The 20,182-nt window shown below is 44.8% G+C and overlaps 1 protein-coding gene across 7 annotated transcripts in view; it reads left to right on the top strand.

Annotated features, from left to right (window-relative positions):
* Positions 1-20,182, top strand: part of MSI2 (musashi RNA binding protein 2) — a 568,931-nt gene that overhangs the window by 514,542 nt on the left and 34,207 nt on the right. For 5 of the 7 annotated variants that reach the window (XM_055001131.1, XM_055001129.1, XM_055001127.1 and 2 more), the window contains exon 11: positions 5,180-5,242. In XM_055001131.1, coding sequence (XP_054857106.1) covers positions 5,180-5,242 — 63 coding nt within the window. Of the gene's footprint in view, positions 1-864; positions 889-5,179; positions 5,300-20,182 lie in introns of all 7 variants that reach the window. The other 2 variants (XM_055001133.1, XM_055001128.1) reach the window with 2 other exon arrangements.

Here is a 20,182-nt window from a genome sequence, read left to right as displayed (position 1 = left end):
CAGGTCAGTGTTAAAAAATAATTAGCTGAATGGCTGTTGAGGCGGTGAAACTGCAGGTGGGCAGGGGAGTTGCTGCCACCCCCACCACTGAGGCAGCGAGGCTGTGGGCAGGCAAGGGAGTCACTGCTGTTGAGGCAGAAAGAAAGAGTGACGGGGTGGGGGAGGCAGAAGGAGAGAAAAAGAGAGGAGGAGTAGCAGGCATGGGTGAGACACAGAGACAGAAAGCATGAGAAGGGGTGAGGGAAGGGAGAAAGAGAGACTGAGAGGTGTGGGGGGGGAATGGGTTGGTTGCTCCCATAATTTCCTTGCAGCTCCCCACTTGTATGACATAATCAGGAGGACTAGGGTAACAGTAGAGTTGCCAACTCCAGCTTGGGAAATCCCTGAAGATTTGGGGGCAGTGCCTGGAGAGGACAGAATTTGGGGAATGTGATGCCATAGACTCTACCCTCTGAAGACGCTATTTCCCACAAGGAAACTGACCTCTGTTATTTCCAATCCCTACCTGGAGGTTGGCAACCAGTAGTCTTTATGAAAAAGGAGATCACTCCATATCCCAGGAAATAGCTTGTGTTGGTCTACCCTGCAGTATAATGTGGCAGTAAACACTTGAATGCGGAAGACATTTCCGGTTGCGAACTTGCTTCAGCCCTGGGCACTGTGGAGCATTTCTTCTTCTCCCCCACCCCCTTGGGCCACCAGCCTTTTGTAACCATTAAATGCCACCACTTAAGAGTGTGCCAATTACGTTCTGCATTTAATAGAGATGTGATTAGCAGTGCTTATGTCGGGCGGGGGGGGGGGGGCTCAATAGCTGGAGGGATCTCTGCATTTATTTACCTGGAATCTTTTTTTCCTCAACAGCCCTATTACCATATTTAAATGCAAGTATGTTTCTCTTAATTGTTATTTTACAGTAGTTTAGAGACACTTTAGCCTATCTCTTCTTGTCATTCGTTTTTTCCCTGGTAGTAATACATGTAGCTACGGTGATAGAACTAGAGCTAGCTGGCTAACTACTCTGGATTTCTCTCTTCTGTTCTCTTCTGCTTTTCCCTACCCTTCTCTTTTCTGTCTACAGTTGTATTCATAACAACGACGCACAATCTGCTTAGTTACTACCCTAGAGATTCGGTAGTCATAATTTCACAGAGGATACCAAATCTTTCCAGCAGCCTCTTCTATATGTGTGTCTCTTTGCAGTGAGGACATTTTTGGCAATCAGCACATCTGGTCTCAAAAACAACAAAAAATTGAATTTATTAAAATTATTATTTCCACCCCCGCCTCCCGTTCTCCCCTTTATGGAAACTTGGCCATATGTTCGAGCCCCAAATGCATTGGGCCCAGAGACGACGCCTTCTGTGCTCTCAGCCTTCGTTCCCAGCCTGCCTTGAGGGTTAAGCTAGATGCAGGCAGCCATCTTTGTTCATTCACATGGCTGTCCCATTTGTTTATAATGCAGGGGGTGAGGTATGTGTCAATGTTTTAAAAAGAAATATTTGTGTGAGGGGAACTGCCCCCTTCCTCTCCCTTGCTTCACTTCAGAACTCTCTGCCGCTTTGATTTTCTTCTCAGCCTGGCACTGAGAGAAAAGTGCCTGCCATAATGGGGCACAGTGAGGTACAGGGGGTGAGGTTTGGCTCCCCTCATCAACACACCTTTCCTCCTGTTGTAAAAATGGGAAACATGCCCCTGCCACTTCAGATATAAAGGGGGCAGACATGAGAACAATTGTGGTTGCCCCTAGTCATGAACTCTGGCTCTGGAATAGTCTGCAAATTTAGTTCAGATGCTATATGTGCTTTTCAGGCTAGCCAGATGTCTGGTGTTCTGGTACCACTAAGCTGTTCCTCCTGTACTGGGCACCGAGGAAACAGCGACCTTTCACTGTCCTTGAAAGTGCCATTTTTAAGGAGCAGAAAAGCTCCCTTTCCACACTGGAGGGCTAGTCAAAACACCCAGTTTGCTTAGATACTTACTTATGTGAGGTATTTTGCATAATGGGCAGTCCAACCCTTCTTGAGTGGCCCATTTTTTGTAATTTGTGGTCGCATATTTTTACAGCTGAACCATGCTAGGCGGTCTTCCATCAGAAAGCACCACCCTCCAGACCCATTGTCTCCCATGAGAGTCCAGGGCCCACAAAACCAGTTATCCTAATTTTATTTGCAAAATCTGGGTCTCCTTTTAAAAGAATCTGGGTCTCTTTTTTAAAAAAAATTCTTAGGTACTGGCTATTTCTGGTGAAATTCATGAAACTTGGAATTAGTTACTGACAGCACTAAGCAGATTCAAATGCACAGAGCAAAAAAATGGTCTGCTCCTTAGAGGGATTGTCCAGCTTTGTCCCTCAAACATCTTGAATGCCTAAACTTTTCTCTATTCCCCTTGCCCAGATTTCTATGAGTCTGCAAGGCAGGCAAAAAAATGTAATATAGCTTGTTTTGGCTTTAATGCCAGATCATGATTTGGTGCTACACAAACGATCCATTAAGGAGCTTGGGGTGCATTCCTGTAGTTGCCTCCCTCCTCTGTCTATCATGAGCGAATTAGATTTTTCTCGGTTTTTAGCAAACCATATTCTAATATTACAGGCAAACCTGCAAGGTATGGTTTGTGTTAGACCTGCAAACTGGAATTCCTAACTCTTAATTTTTTCCTACCTCAAAAACTTGCTTGACAAGGCTCAAACCCAAGGTTTGCCAGTTCCGATAGCAGCCAACTATGCTGTCCCCAAACCCCAGAAAACTCAAATTCGCTCATGGGACAAGAATGGAGTTGGCAGAGATATCATGGGAGTTAACCCTAGACTCCTCAAATGTTTGTTCATGAGGCATCTGAGCTAGACCACAATCCTTCATGTCTCATATACACATTACAGGTAAATCAGAAGTTGATTCTTAGCTGAGGTTGAGTTAGTAAAAGTTTTGGTCTCCTCAGCATCTGCAAAAAAGCACTTGTGGCTGATCCGTCCTCTCTGTCTCCCTCCAGCTGTTTCTTGTGACTCAGCACAGGGCAGTTACAGCCTTCCAGCAGCCATGTAGCATTTTCCTGTAAATTGCTGCGTTCCCTTCCTTTTCCAAGCAAATAAAGTACAAAACTTGATTCACCCATTCGAACAAGGGTGAAAGCAAGACAGTAGAATCTTAATTCTACAGTTGTGAATTCAGCTATAACTATCCTGGGTTCTTGTTTTAACTCACATTTCAATGGGCCATAAGGCAAGCCCAATTGAAAAAGAAGCAGTTTAGCTAGCTTGAATGTATACATGGAAATGAAGCCAGATTGGCTGTTCCAGAGAACAGGAGTCCAGCCAGTTGTTCGTCTGGGGACAGGGAAGGGGGAGAGCAAGAGAGATCTTTGTTTCTCCTCCTGCTTCTTTTCATATGAAAAAAGACGATCCTGTGGCACCTTAAGATGACAAGGACTAATGAATTTGTTAGTCTTTAAGGTGCCACATGGACCCTTCTTATGTTTCTGCTGCAACAGACGAAATTGGTTACCCCAGAGAAAAGTGACTGCCATAGCTTAGCATGGAGATGGGTCAAGATGGGTAGCCGTGTTTGTCTGTAGCAGTAGAAAAGAACAAGAGTCCAGTAGCATCTATACGACTAACAACATTTGTATGAGCTTTTGTGAGTCACTTCTTCAAAATTTTGTGACTCACGAAAGCTCATACCCTACCACTAATTTTCTTTGTCTTACAGGTGCTACTGGACTCTTGTTCTTTTCTATAACTTAGCAGACAGTGATCTTTTACTAAACCAACTTGCTTCAAGGCGGTGCTAGGGAGGTCCCAGTTGATAGGTGCAAATGGCTTAGGACATTTTGATGCCTGTGGCAGAAAATTCAAATGGGGCCTGCTTTACAATTAATTAATTTGCAGCCCAAATCTCTAAGAAGTACTCTTTTGCAAGCCACACTAAAATGAATAGGAAGCTCCTGCTCCTTACAATGGGGTGTTTCTGTGCAGAAGTCAGTAACTCTACAGTCTTTCAGAGTATCCAAAATCTTCCATCAGAATTTGTTGGTTCGTGGTCATCCCAATCAAATTTGGCTTCATCCACCATGACAGCCCATTGCGTACCGTCTCATGCAGCAGAATGAGGTGACAGAGCAGGGATTGTGCAATGTGCATTGTGCAATGTGTAATATATGCTGCTGAGGGTGGGTTGTGAAATTGCAACTGCTTTTTATGCCACCAGTTTTAATTGTTATTTCTGTCTTTTTAAATTGATGTGATCCGCTCTGAGCCTGCTTGCGGGGAAGAGCGGACTACTAAATAAATAAATAAATCAGAGAGCAGGCTGGATGAGAATATTTCTCACTGGTATGCAGCTGCTTTTTCACATGAGAAAGCCTTCAGCAGTTATATCCCCTGCCCAGTGCCGTTTCCACACAGCTTACCTTGTTGTGGAAAATAGCAAAATCTCGCATGAAATCTCACAAGAGGATGCTGTTATCACACGAGAAGACACTGTTATCGCACAAGAAGACACGATAACAGCGTCTTCTCGCGTGATTTCGCGCGAGATTTCGCTATTTTCCACAGCAAGGTAAGCTGTGTGGAAACGGCCCTGGAGTGGCCTGCTTCATCCTGCCCCCTCAGGGTTCCACTACCTCACTCTGCTGCAGGTACAGTCCAAATCCACCAGCTATTCTGGACATCTACATAATGTACTAATAGACTGAGGTGGTAAAATTCTGGACTATATTCCCTCAAAGGGCAAGTGGAGTTGTCCTATTTCTGAATGCCCTTCCCATATAAAAATACTCCTTCCATGTGGTAAACTAACACTCCTAAAAGAGAGCTACGCTGACCCTTTCAGTCTGATGTTCCAGTTGTCTTTATGCTGGGATTTCTTAATGGAGGCAAGCATTCAAAAACGCAATCCCCACCAGCTGACTGCATTCTGCCATCTCATTTGGCATATCTAGATCGTGCATTTAATCCTGGATAGCTTCAGCATGAACCCTTCCAGTTCAGAGGGCTGGCGAAGTTCTTGACGAGACTAACGTGGGTTGTGCAGTCTGACTTCTGAGCCCCCCAGTATGACCATCTTCTCAGCTCATTGCAACTAGATACGCACAGTTGTGCATATTGCTTGTGCCCTTCATTCTGCTGGCTGTATGTTGCATTTTTCCATTTACCCTTCTTATTTCTCCCCGTACATAGGTTTTCCAGCAGCAGCCTATGGACCAGTAGCAGCGGCGGCAGTGGCAGCAGCGAGAGGATCAGGTAGGGGGGCCCGTGGAAGAGGCGGCTACATGGCATACCCTCAGAATGCAGGGGCAGGTAAAAGCTCTGTCGGTATTCTGTGTGGCTGCAACTCTCCATCACATTTCTGATCTTCCTGATGCTTATCTTGGGGGAAACCTGCCAAATAAAATCAAACATGACAAGCAGAGGCCGTGAGACTTGGAGCAGCTGATAGGCTGTACAACAGAAAGAACTTCTGAAGCAGAGGAGTTGTAGGGTGGACCTTTAAAAAGGGGGAGGAAGGACGATACACGTTTTCATTTCTCAGCAGTTTGCACTGGGCTAACAATGTCCTCTTTCTTCCTGAGTTAAACCCTCAACTGCGGGAACAGCAAGCTGTATGTACCACTTTTATGCTTGAGACAGATGTGTTTACATCACTCTCAGAAAGACTTCAGCCCAAAGCACACTGGTTTTTAAATTAACAAATCCATGCAAATTGGCAAGAGTTCCAAAGGCTGGTTGTAGGACCAAGACAGAGGGCTCTGTAAGAAAATGTGATGTGCTAAAGGTATTCTGGGGCCCCATTTCCTGATCAGTGGTTCTTTCAACAGCTGGGTTCTTCAGACAGTTCATTCATGTTTTCCCATATGACTGACAAGAAAACCCTGAAATATTGAGCAATTTTCCCTGTCCCTTAACTGTGGTAATCCAAGTCTAGCTAATGTGCATTAGTGCTGTAATATGCAGGGTAGGTGGAGAAGTATGATTTGCTTCCCACCCCACTTACGTGCACTGATAAGCCAAAAGTGTGGCCAGCTGGATTCAGATTGTCGGCTGTTTTCAGACGGCCTACCGGCCACGGAACATCGTGCCGAGCTTCTGAAACGACAGCGTTTTCCTGGCGCAATTTCGCCCAAGAATGGCAGTTCAGGAGCTCGACACGATGTTCCATGGCTGGTAAGCAGTGTGAAAATGGCCGTCATCAAAACAGACATCTTAAAAGGTCTAACTTCTCCCTCTGCTCCCCCAGTTGCGAACACAGCATAATTTACGGCCATTGCTCCTGTTCTGGAGCTGAGAAATATGGAGGTGGGAATGAAAGCAAGAAGCTCTAAACCATTCTTTCCCCGTGGTATGTCTAGCAGCTCAAGCCATGTTTTGGTTTCTAAAATATGGTTAGTGCAAACCCAAACCATGCTTTGATATAATGTCCAAATTGAGCTGTCATGTGAAGACCAAAGTAGTTGCAGAATGCTATCTGCAGTCTCAGTCAATGAACAGTATACCAGGGATAGATTAGATAACTGCTGAAGAGCACAGTCTTTTCCAAGCACTTTTAAAAGAGCCTGGATATTGTTTCAAGTTCTTTGAGCTTAGATACAGCTTCAGCTTTTGTTACCTGCTGCAAACTCCCAAACAAGTTTCATGAGAAATGTTAACCCTTTTTTTGAGTCCACCTTTTCAAAACAAAACACAACCCTCTCCATTTCCTTCTTTCCCACACCCCAGTGCCCCTCCTGGAAGTGAGATTGCTGTTATCAATTAGTCCTTTCCCAGGGATTTCAGCTGAGGAAAATACAAATGAGCACTTTGGGTATATTGAAGCACTTGAGACCATCATGAGTGGGCTGTGAAGACTTGCCAGGGCCTCTTATTTGCAATGTTTGCTTGCTGGCCTCCAGCTTGGTTGTGTACAGCCATTCTAAACCCTAAATACAGAGCAAAGAGAAAGGGCCACTTTCTCAGTGGGTTTAGTTGCTCCCGGTCTTCTTTGCTTGCTCCTCACTGCGTACCGTCTTGTGCATTTATCCAGCCATTTGTTCTTGCTAATCTTGAGTGAATTATTGGGGGCAAGGGGAGGAAGAATGCAGCTGGAAACTTTCTTTCAGGGCCCATATTCCTCTACCTGATCGGGCACCTCAGAGACATAGCAAAGATTTCGGTGGTCTCTGGTTTTTACAGCTCTCTCATGATGGTTGGGTCTTCCATGCAGCGCTTCTCTACACACTAGCTAGGCCCTGTGGAACAAAATCAAGGGGACAAAAATGAGAAGGGCTACCAAGAGCGAATGCCCTAGTGGACATTGGGGAAAGGCCTGAATTCACTAGAGTCCAAAGTGAACTCCGTTCCATGCAAACTGGCACTGCTTGCGGGGCTACAAAGGATCATCCGTAGCAGCTTCTTGTTGTGAGACGTGGGGGAAAGTCCAAGGGGTGATTTGCCAGACAACTCTGGGATTACTTTTACTTCACTTCACTTTGCGTTTTTTTTCTGCCTTTCAAACAAATTGATTTTATTCCTTATTTGAGGAAGAGCGGACAACTTCCCACACCCCTTCCCCACATGGCTTTAGTTTTATTTTAAGTAGAGATGACATGTTTTCCTATGAAAAGGCTGAGGGTTCTGCCAAAGTACCTTTGCCTTCAGTGTTGTCCTGTTTTAATTAGAGTGCTTCTGGTGTCCATTACAACTGAACTGACCATCAGCCAATTTTCTCTGCTTGATATCATTTGATTGTTTTTTTTCTTTACTATTATTTGAAATCTGGTTTTAAAAAGAGCAAATTAATGTGTGATACAAACCAAAATCTAACCCAAAATTAACACCAACATTTATGCAAGTTTAAAGAGCAGTACGGCACCTGCTACGCCTTCTGTGTTTTGAAAATATCCCCGGGCGAACATCCACGAGGAGGAAGAAAGGGTGCATTAAGCCCTGCAAAACGGAGGCCTTCTCTCGCCTCCACTGGCAAGGACGCCTGTTCTGCACAGGATGGCACTCCGTTTGCAGCCGTTTCTACCAAAGGGGATCAGCAGTGATAGTGAATTGTTTTCAGGAGCAATGGAATATAATCAGCTTCATGCTAACAGTGCTCAGGTCTGATTCATTACCAGCAGGGGAGGAAATGCCAAATGCACTTCAGATGGAAGTAATTGGCTTCGTTTTTTGTTGATTAGAGCCATGTTGCTCAGAACACATACAGAAGATCACTTAAGTGACCACTTAGTTGCCTCTGTGCCTTAAAGAGCACAAAGATCTAATGTGCAGTTGCAAAACATCCCTTTAGTTCACTGAGCATTTATGAATCTCTCCCTCCTGGAAAGATTATAGGGGGTGGGGAGGTTCTGCAGGGTCCCTCTTTCCCACCGGGGAGTGGGGCCGGAACCTCACAAGTGCACCGCTGGGGCTCACCCTACTGGTATGTTTACGGATCCCTTCATTGGGGTCAAATAGTTGCATTTAAAACCACCGGATGCTGAAAATTCTGCCAGGCATGATTTGGAAAACTCACTAGACCAAGGCCCAGGCCTTCACTTTGGAAGGGAACTTCCAGACGTGGTCTAAAAATCAGGCCCTGCGCAGTCTCTTTGTTAAGATGGACGTGTACCTTGTAGTCCTGATGTTACATTTACCCACACCGTAAGCGGGAGAGTCCCACAGACAAATCTTTTGGAAAGACATACAAAATGTGGCAATATTGGGCAGAAGTTCACACTCAGCTTGCTTCCCATAAACCTGCAGGGGAGATGATGAGCATCCTCTGTAAACTGCACCCCAGAGGAGAGAAGAAAGATCAGGAAATGGTGGTTGCTGTTCTGAGACAGAATCCCATTTCTTTCAGTGACAAATAAGGGAAGTTTTATCTACATGTACCAGGTCAGTGGATCCTAGGTGGGACCCCCTTAGGCTTTACTAGAGTGATCGCTTGGTTTCCAAAATGGTTCCAGAATGGTACCAGTTTTTGGAATGAAAGAGTTCTTTGACTGATAGAAGATTCTGTGAAATTCAAAAGCTTGCAAGTCTTTCAACAATAATATCAAGTGATCATCTTGAACCGTTATGAATCCCCCTCTCAGATCCACAGATCTACTATGAAAATATCCACAGGCAGTGTTTTAGCCCAAGTACACTAAAACCACTCAGTTCACCAGACAACTGTCTCTTGCACATGTGAATGAATTAGAATCTGTGTTGCATTAGCATGATAGTCTGCATTTTGCAACAAACCCATCTGAGACAGTTTCACTATCAGCCCCACATTTGTGTCCCATCCTGAGCATGTACAGAAATCCTGTGTATTCCAGTTTCCATGTTCACTTCAGTGGAGGGGACAGATCTGTACATTTATCCCTTTGCACATGCAAGTTACTTTACAAGCAAGGGAACGCTGGATATGTACTCAGCAAGCCTTGCCATCAAGATATCATTGCATTGAGATAAATATTTCCCATGACGTAGTTTAAGGATTGCTTTTATTTTCCTATGGCTTAGTTCAGACATTTACCAAGATGGTGATCCATTCACTTGATGGAGGACCGGGTCTGTGTACCACTGCTCTTCCATGTGCCTTAAGGAATATGTGAGACAAACATTCCATGTGGATATTTGTACATGATGTAACGGTCTGATTCATGCTGTTATCTCCCTTCACCAGCTTCCCATGGAGCAGCACATGTGAGTGTGGGAGAGGTATGCATCTGCTCCTCCACTCCATGAACGGATCACCACCTAATAAGAAGGCAGAACTGGGCCTACATCCTTTTTTCAAGACATGTCTCTTGCTTGTTTCCTTTCACTCATGTCCATTTGAAACAGAACAGCAAAAGATGAACCTTGGCAGACTATTCCTCTGCCAGTTGCTTCTAAGGCTTGACCCCTTTTTCTCCCTCCTAACTTAAGACTGAAATGGCCAGAGATTCTGTTGCCAGGCCCTGGGGAGGCTGGAGAATCTACCTGGTTGACCATCTGTAGGCACTCTGCAGTGATTGCTAAAGCAGGAGGTCCCACACAGTCCACAGCCTCCCCTTCCCACCCCCTTGGCCAGATCTTCTGCTCCTTTTAAAACCTGCCATTCCTTACTGCCCTTTATACTTGCTGGCTATAACCCATCTCATAACATGAGCTACTGACCTGGATGGTGAGTGTGAGCAGTTATGTTCTTGTTGTTTTCTCTCTTGCTTGGTTGGGGCTGCTGTGAGAGAGGGTGTCTCTGAGGCATTCTCTCCGGCCTCTCTTGCTCTGGGACGAGCACTCCTCTCAAACACTCTTCTGAGCACGCTCAGCAGGAAGGTTTGTCCACACCTATTAATCCTCTCTCTGTGTCCAGCTTCTTGTTAGTAGCAGCTGGTTGCATGTTTTTTTTGCTTGTTCAGATGAAACGGTTCAAGAAACGACTCATATTCCAACTCTTGAAAAATGTCTCTCTCTTTTATTATTTTTGTTTTGTTTATTTTAGTACACTTTCTCTCTTTTTGTTTCTTATTACTTTTCCCTTACTTAATGAAACAAAACACTTGTTTGTTTGTAAAACATCTCACATCCCCCTTGCCTGTTCTTAGAGTGTTATGTATCTGTGGAACTGAACTAAATGCATGCACTCGTAGTAGTCGTAACTGGTAGCAGTAGACGTAGTAGTAGAACATGCATTGTTGAGTTGATATTATAGGTTATTGTTGACTCGAAAGAGCATGGCAGTCAAAGCATAGCCGTGGTTGGTTCGGAAGAGTAGATATACTTGCACAGAGCACTACTGAATGTCTGGATCTATAGCACGACATCCACTAAACCCCCTCCCCCAACTTGAGCCTGTCAAATTTAACATGGCTTCTTGTTCTGCAAGGACCCGCAGTGCTCTTCTGGTAGGAGTCAATTGACCAATGTAACGTACTTTGCCATTTTATCAAAAGGGGGGAAAGGCCCCTGTTTTAATTGTATATACACTTACTGGTGAGTAGTTCCCACTGAAGTCAGTGGGAGTTACTCTTGTGTAAGTGTTGTGGGCTTGAGGCCAAGTTTAATCTCAGCAAGTACTGTATAATTATGGTTTCCTATTGCACATTAACGCTTTGAAGATTCCATATTAGTGCTCCAAATCATTTTGAAGGCCTGGCAGAGCAGGAAAGCCACCCCACTGGAGACCTCAATAAAAGAATGTGACTGAGTGTCCGACTATGCTTCGGCACAAGGGAATTGGTTTTAGATCCTCAGATGCAAAATTGGTGCTTGTTGCTATTCATATTTAGAGATGGGCACAAACCAGAAAAAAACGAACCATGTGGTTTGTGGTTTGTCACATTTCACAAACCATGAACTTTCACGAACCTGCCCCAGTTTATGAACCAGTTCATTTTGGTTTGTGAAAATTTCACTTCCAGGGTCAGCAGAAGGTCACTTCCGGGTCAGCAGAAGGTCTGCAGCCCAACCCCTGTTGCCTAGAAAACTGATTGATTGGCTCCAGGCTGTCTGCAGTGACGAACCAAAAAATGAACCAAACAAACCGCCCTAAAGTTCGTGATGGTTCGTCAGAAATGGGCTCTGACGAACCGCTGGTTCATGAACCACAAACCGGCCTGGTTCATGACGAACTTTGGTTTGTATTTCAGTTCGTGCCCATCTCTATTCGTATTCCTTCCCACATTGTCAGGGCTTAGGAGACTCTTTCTTCTCAAGTACGGCTGAACATTTCATGAATCGCCAGTATTAGGTCTCTCTTTGACAAGTTTCATCATCTTCACCATTGAGCCAGCAACTGTTTTTTGCATTTTCACTTGTTTCTTTTGTGCACCTAGTTTTCTGTGCTCAGCTTCTCCAACTGTTTTTCCAAGTGCATAGCAGTCGGTTAGGGTTGGCAGTTGCTAATGCAAGTCCCAAGTGCCACTTCATATTTTGTTTGTGGGTGCTGCTCTTTTGTCAGCACAGCTCCTGCTGAGAGTAAATTGTGTACCCTTCCTAGCCAGTTCAGCATCTTGCCTACAATCCACATTGCTGGTTTTGAGTGTGTTCAGTTTACTGAACATGCTCTGTGGAGACCGAGAGCCTCCAGTTGAGACTGTGAATCACAGTATTGTCTCTAGCATATGTTCTTGAAATATGTTAATTATTTTGATGTGCAATTAAGAATTAATGTCCATCTCTTCTAACACACCGTAAAACACACTGAGGCCCTTGCACCCAAACGTTAACACCCAGAACAGGTGCATACTGCTCCTTGACTGAAGGTGTGCAGCTTCCACAGAGTTACTCATCTTATAAATAACTTTCCCCTTAAGTTGCAATCTGTTACAAGAAATGGAGCTCACTGTTTAATGGGTTTACCAGGGAAATTAGATGGGAAACGTATCTAAAAGTTAGCGAAGCGGAAAATTGCATGGGAAGTAGCAATCCTTGTTGTATTCTTAACTCTAGTACTTTCAAATATTTAGTCTTGTCATTAAGCACCTATCTTGTATTGCAAATTGCAGTCACAAAAAAAGATGGGGACCACAGTTGGTTTATATACACAAAGTGACTGAGCGAGTTCCAGCACTGCGTCAAAACCATTTAGCTAGCCGCTTGCGTTTGCTTTTCTATCCAGATCATTAGGGCAATGATTCAGAGGGCACTGAGACTGTATAAAAAGCGTGTGAAGTTTAGTACAAGCTATGCAGCCTCCCCAAGTCCCATATGTAACAAGGACCAGAGGAGAAAGCAAGCGGTTCCGGTCCACCGTGTCCCACTCCATTGAGTAGCAAATAATTATTCAATAGAAGGCAGCAACTGGAGCTTTGCAGAGTTGATGCAGCTGAAACAGAAAACCTCAAATGATAACTAATTTTGCCTCCATGCCTGGCAAAATTAAGGATGCATCTGTAAATGCTCATATTTGCCTGTGGGACAGGATGAAACTGGAAGGACAGTGTCATGTTTAAATAATAAGGCTACTTAAGGCTACATTCTATCCCCGACAATAGCCCTGCAGAGAAGATTAGCACATCAAGTACCAATCCATATGCAAAAGAACCTCCTCAGGATACAGTGAAGCCTCCCGCCATTAGCATTCCACACCCTGGGAAACTCTTACAGGATGACTCAGCTCAACCCCACCCCTCCTGAGTAGATACAAATGACCTACATCTTTTCCACACTGTGACACTGAGAGATCTCTGTCTTTTGGTGCTACACCTCTGAAGATGCCAGCCACAGCTGCTGGTGAAACGTCAGGAACTACAATGCCAAGACCATGGCAATACAGCCCAGAAAACCCACAACAACCATCGTTCTCCAGCCGTGAAAGCCTTCGACAATACAAGGCTACTTAACATTTGTATTTCACAAACATCCTTAATGCTTCAACAACCCTGTAAGGTAGGTTAGTATTATCTCCCTCTTGCAGATGTGGCTAACTAGGCTGCTGCTGATTGAGAGTAACTTGCTTAAGGCCACCTATTGAGGCTGTGGCAGAGGTGAGATTGGAAAAGGGCATTCCTAATTTGTACCTTGGTTTCTCACCTGCTGCCCTATGCACTGTAAGTACAGAGAAGCAGCCTCATCTCAAGGACAGAGCTGCCAAGGCACATAAAAATTTGGGTCGTAGTCCAGTTTTTTGCCATACAGTTCTTGTTCAGACTTCATGGTTTCCCGTTTGTTTTTTCAGTTACCCTAACCATAAAGTCCATCTTTTCAAAAGGGGGAAAAAAAAACGTTTTCCATCTACAGATGGAAAGTGGCCGGTAAGAGCTGTATTGTACAGTATATAGATCACCTTTCATCAGTTATGCAGTGAGTGAAACTTGAGAACAGGGAGGAGTAGATAAGTAGCAGCTGAATTTGCTTTCCTCACAAAATCTGCCTGGCTGCCCTTGCTCTTTTACAATGTCCTACCTACTTTTAGTTTCTTCCCTGGCTATATATTATATAAGCACATCAACACGCAAAGCTGGTTGGGTTAGGTCACAGGCCCAAGGAGCCCCATGCTGCCTACTCGCTAAATCTGACACAGAGCTCTGTTAACTAGAGATCTTGGGACCTTCCACTGGCACAAAGATACATGAACTGAGATTGAAGTCGAAAGTGGCCAGAGCTTGAGCATCCATTGTACATTCTATAGCACAATTTTGTAATTTTTTTCATTATAATATGGATTTAACCTCCATGTCTTAAAAAGAATGTTCCAGAGCCCACACTGACACTGCAGCTCAATTACCTTTCTGGCTGTGTATGCATTGATCAGAATGCTGCTGGGTGCATTGGGTCGTTAACCCATAAATATGTTGAAATGAATGTCCAAATATTGATGGATGTTGACAATCTTAGATTAATTTAATGACAGTGTAAACATAGGTATTGGTTTCTTTAAATTTTGATATATCCCAGTGTATGCTGACCATCACGAGATGATGGCCAACATTCATCGATGTTGCCTGAATTATTAACATTCACATGTTAATATGGATGTCCTATGTAACATATATATGATTGACAAGGCAGTGGTGAGCCTGGGTACAAGTTAGGAAAGTGAGGCAGAAAGTTAATTTCTGTGCTTGGAGAAGTTCAATGGGAAGTAGAACACTGGCTGTCTTTTGGGGGGATTAGTACTTTGTGACAATGTTTTTAATATTATAGGGAGATCTTCTGGGGTAGTATTCACCCGCCTCATGTTCTTTTTAAAGGATAGTGCCAAGGCCATCTGCATGACCACACATCTGGGGGCAAAAAGTGTAGCATTTTCTTGGAGCAAAAAGGTGCCATTACTAAGCTGTTGCAGGTTGCCCTGAGAAGATGTGAGGACAGTAGGAATGATAGCGGTGGCCTCCTTCCCCTTGTACTGTTCCACTAAAGAAGCTGCTGTTTTAAAAAAGAAGAATGGTTTCACTTTGGCTTTGCATGGACCAATGGCCCTTTGAAAATCTTAATTCCAAAACGTGGGTGCCTGTAAATATCGTTGCGGGTGTCTCGCTGCTGCACGAACAAGGCACCTGTTTGTCTTTCTTGAGGCTGGGTGTCATTTTCTTTCCCCTTGAAGCATCTGCAGAATACTCTGCAACTCTCTGTAAATTTGTGATTCAAACATTATTGTGGCCAAGTTCTCTCACCCCCAGGCACAGTCATTTTACTAGATCGTATTGTAGGTAAAACATATCCGTTTTTAATCACATATTTTATAATAGAAAATCCAGGGCACTTGACAGATCATCTGTAGAGCCGTTAGCAACCGGCTCAGTCAGGAGTGCAGACTTAAGTACCCATATAAGTTAAGTTTGAATGAATTTAGTCACTAACTATTAGTGGCCTTCTCAGTCAGTGGATGTATTTCCAGTGGCCAAAAGCTCTTCCCCAGAACCTTCTCTGACTCGCAGGGTGCCTTTCCTCACACTCACCTGGATGGCCCTTTCATCCAAACAGACTGGTCATGCGTTCAGGAAGAAGGGCCACTGAAGTTCTGTCACTCCATGGGTGAATTTTACTCCCCTCCGAGCAAATGCCTGTGTGTGTGATGTGCCGTCGAGTCACCTCCAACCTATGGCGACCCTGTGAATGAAAGACCTCCCAAACATCCTTGCTCAGATCCTGCAGACTGGAGGACGTGGCTTCTTTTATCGAGTCAAGCTGTCTCGCTTTAGGGCTTCCTCTTTTCCCAGAAGCAAATACCTGCAACAGCCTTTTCCTCTCATTCGGGTGTTCTCTGCTGGAACAAACATCTTTCTTCCTCATTTCCTGTTATGTTGTCCCAAGAGGACTCTGATCTTCATGCAGTTCTCCAGAGAAGATTCTGTCCTAAATGGACACGGACAGAAGGGAGACCAGTGGTCAGTGGGCAACTGGCCCAGAGAGAGGAAACATAAAGGGCAGGCTCTAAAGCTAACTTGGTCACCCCTGTAGGCTGCCTGGATGGAAGACTACTTGGATATTGAGCTCTTTAGAGAAAGAGTTGGCCTCGTTACCTTTTGTTGCAAATAGGCCCAGCTACACCTAGGGCACAAAGGGATGGAGAATTCCAGTCTTTTCCCCCAAGTCCATCCCTCTACCTCCACTTACCACTATTAGCCTTCACATTTTTCTATTAATCATTGAGAACATTGTTACAAGAGAAATCTTTCTCTTTAAAAAATATGTATTCATACTGCCAAGAAACTGGGGGACTGGTCTTTTAGCACCCCTTTTGTTTTGCATAGAAGTGCAGCTGCCTTTCCCAGGCATCTTGGATGATATTGCAGTGCCTTTTCCATACGCTTCATCTGAAATGTCATCGATACCTGTGAGGTAGGTCAGTATCCGTGCCTGCATAATGCAGCTGGGCAGCCGAAGTTGTGAGAGTGGCCTGCCTCTTAATTGGTCCCTGGAAAAGGTAAGATTTGAGCCAGGGGCTTTCTGGCTCTCAGCTCCCACTTTTAGCTACTCTGCTACTCTGGCTCCCAGTTGTCAGTTTAATGCTGTGTAAAATGAACATATGTACATTTACCAGCTCCAACTAGCCATGTCTCATAGAGTGTGTTCATCTAAATTGTAGATTGCCTGAATGTTTCCCTTCAGAGAACCATAATATCTAGTGAAGCACAAGGTGTAACAACAGGTGAGAAACCTCTTAATGTAATTAGGGTCATAGCCTCAGTGTATGGCCAAAGAAGTCCTGATTTTATTTTAATATGCCTCTTTTCTCATATCTCTTATTGCACAAAAGGCCACAATTTAAAATTAGCAGGAACGATCGCCTGTTAATGTGTTACAGAGGGAGGCCAGAGTTTTGGTTGCCATAGCGATAGAGTTCGGCTCATTTGTTTTGTAGATGAATAATTACTACGCAATTAGAGTAGGCTAAAAATAAAGGGGCCCTTTGTTCCCAGTCACTCATTAATATTAATAAAAGGCCTGTCCGGGATGTGGTAAACAATTAATGCAAATCTGGTTGCTAGTGGTAAAAGGCAGCAGTAGAGCTCTTCTTGCCAAAGAGGGAGTGAGAAAGTTAGAGAGGTTATTTAGTTTCTGACAGTGAAATGTAAAATAATAAGGAAATCATTCTGTATTGGTGCAGGGAGTCGTCATCAAACAGTGGTCGTGGTTATGAATAGATGTCTGTGCATGGAGCTGCATGCCCTTCAGTATCTCACAGGTGGAACTGAGGTTTTGTAATCTCACTCCAGCAACTGCTGCCTGAAAGCTCCTGGCAAGGATGGCCAGGTCCCCCTATCAACTAGCGGCTGTGGGAGTGGGCACTTACCTCTCTTCTCTTTGCGTGCATGCATCAATGACATCAGTCAGTAACGTCACCAGAAGCACCGGAAGCAGCAGCATCAACCAGTGCTGAAGATGCACATGCTCCCATTTCCCTGGCCTACCTCCTCCAGCATGAGCGCTTCTCTCAAGTCTGCTTCTTTCTGCTGATCAGCTGGCAGAGGTGGGCAGAGGCAGGAATCCCTAGGAGATTGCCCACCACCAGCAGGCACCTGAGAACCCTAGCCCCAGTCCCTGTGCATCTGGTCCAAAAGCTCCTGTATGTAGAATTAATTGAGCCTGCATTTGTTGAGCTCATATTATCATGCTAAATAGAAGTTCCATAGCTTGCAGGCTGCTCATTGTATGGTGCCTTAGGGTATTTATGTGCCTGGACGCCATCGTCAAAATGGCTCCAGTCCCACTCACACAGTGGAGCTTGCTGAAACTTAATAATAACAATAATGATGACAGTGTGCTTATATACCACTCTACTAGAAAGATTAGTGCCCACTTAGGGCAGTGAACATCATCAGTGTTATTATTATCCCCACATCACAGCATACCCAAGGCCACCTGCAGTGCTCATGGCAGTGATGGGATTCAAACCAGCAGAGTACTGACTCACCACCCACCTTCTTAACCACTATGCTACAGCAGCTCTCAAGCTGAAGAATAATCACTCTGGTGTTACAAGTACACATATTAATACTTTAAAAAGCTTATGAGGAGAATAGACATAGTGCTTCACCAATGGCCGATACTAAAAAGGAGGGTCTGTCTGTGGTAAAGATAAAGGATTTGATGGTATGGAGTGGTCTGAGAGAAACTGTAAAATTGCAAGAGTTGAGTTCAGTGTTCAAGGCATTTCAAAATTCCAGTGAACACCCCTGATCATATACATTTTGCACTTAAAATGTTGTACTTCCGTGGCAGTTAGCTTCAACCCTCGGTCTTCCAGATTTTAGACTCTCTAACCACGATGCAACAGGCTGTTGTTGAGCTGGTCCCAGTAAGAATGCTGGATTATAAACTGCTTCTTAGGTGTCAGAAAGACCAAATATTTAATGAATTTTGGAATTTGAGGTGGTAGAGTTTAAATATAGAAAGTTGCTTTGCGTCGCCACCTAAATTAGTGCTGTTCACTCTGCCTAGCACTTGCTTTCTAGGGTCTTAAACAGGATTCTTCCCACCCTTGTTACTAGAGTTCCTATAATTACCTTGTTAAAAAAAATAAAACCTGTTGGTCTTTAAGGTGCCACTGGCACCTTGCTGTTCTATTGCAAATCAATACAGACTACCACCTGAAACATTGTTCATGGAGTAAAGGATTGGTTGCCCAGGAGCAGGAGAAATGAAAGTGGAGGAAGCATAAATGACTAGGGGTGTGCACCGAAAAATATTCGGGTTTCCCGTTTCCAGTTTACCTGTAGCGGGAAAACAATTTGGAATAACCCAAATCCTGAAGCAGCAAGCTGGGGCTGATTCAGGAATCCCAAATCTTTCCAAATCAGGCCTAATTTGGGTGTTTATCCCGAATCGGAATCCTGAAGTGTATACCCCTATAAATGACAGGCAGGTTAGGAGGCTTTTAATACCAAATAACAGAAGATAGAACTTCACTTAAGTGGCCAAGTAAAGAAGACAATCACTTCCTGAACATCACTGATAGTTCCATTGTAGAATTTGGCATAAAGTGAAAAGGACTTCTCTTTGGACTTCCCCATTCATTTAGTTTGCTCTTAACCACCACTACACTGCACATGTTCCCTGTAGTGTTAACATGAAATGGTGTGACTCTGTGTTTATTTCTTCCTTCGAAGAAGCAAAACGGGTTATTTGCATAGTCAGTCATGTTGTTATGTTGCCTTAATTTTTTCACCCTATACATTCATCCACAACAAATTTATTGTCTGTCTATCCATCAGGGCTGGTGTCAGAGTTTCTGGTGCCTGAGGCCGGGGGCAGCTTCGGGGCTGTTGCCGCCCCCACACGCACGCGCAAAGTGCGCACGTACCTGGGCTGTGTGATGACATCACTGTGTGTGATGTCATCATGCAGCACACCGCTGTGAGCTGGCCCCATTGGCGTGGCAGGCTGCTGGGATGGTGCACAGGTGGCTTCCCAGCCCTCCCGCTCAGTTGCCCCGTGCTGCCTCGGCCACCTGCCCCGCCTGGCCTGCAGCTGTGTGCAGGCGGCGGCAGCATGGGGCAACTGAGCAGGAGGGCTGGGAGGCTGCCCGCTTAGACTGCCCTGCGCTGCCACTGCCAGCACACGCTCCCGGCCGGGCGCAACAGCTGCGGGCTAGGCACAACAGGCGGCCGGGGCGGTACACAGGCGACTTCTCACCCCTCCCGCTCAGCCACCAGCGCTGCCGCCACGAGCTCCGTGACATACACCCCTGCCCCTGGCACCTCCTCCGGCACCTCAGCACTCAAGGCGGCTGCCGGACCTGCCTCCATGGATGCGTCAGCCTTGCTGGCCATGTTGTCTCATTGTGCATGAAATATCAAAATACGGGTTTTCTGGGTGGGAATGATCCACCCCCAAAAAATTTAAAAAATGGGGGGAAATGTAGCACAGAATTTGTAAGGTCGACATTTGTTTGTTGTTAAGGATCTAATTAGAAACATGAGAGGGAGCGGACTGTCTGCTTGCTTGGCTAATTAGTGACATGCTGGAAGACCACTTTGAACTTCAAGGACACAGAGCTATTAGCACTTACATCAAAAATGGATTAAACTTCTGTGCTTTTATAATGATTAAAGATGAGCTCCTCAAGTGGAACTCTTTTGTCAAATGCTGCAAGGAGAACCGGCTCCCTGATTGCAGCTTCTCTTAGTGGAGCTTTGCTTGGCCTCTGTGCAATGATGCCGCCCCTCCCTCTGTAAGAGAGGCGCTGCTTAAATTGCAACGGGAAACTTAGAATAAGCTATAAATATTGATCACTCATGAAACATCATAGCTCATATGAGAAATGTATTTATTTGCCACCGCAAGCAATTGTGA

Source organism: Eublepharis macularius, chromosome 17 (genome assembly GCF_028583425.1).
Source record: "Eublepharis macularius isolate TG4126 chromosome 17, MPM_Emac_v1.0, whole genome shotgun sequence".
NCBI lineage: Eukaryota > Metazoa > Chordata > Lepidosauria > Squamata > Eublepharidae > Eublepharis > Eublepharis macularius.
This window is presented reverse-complemented; position numbering and strand designations above follow the sequence as displayed.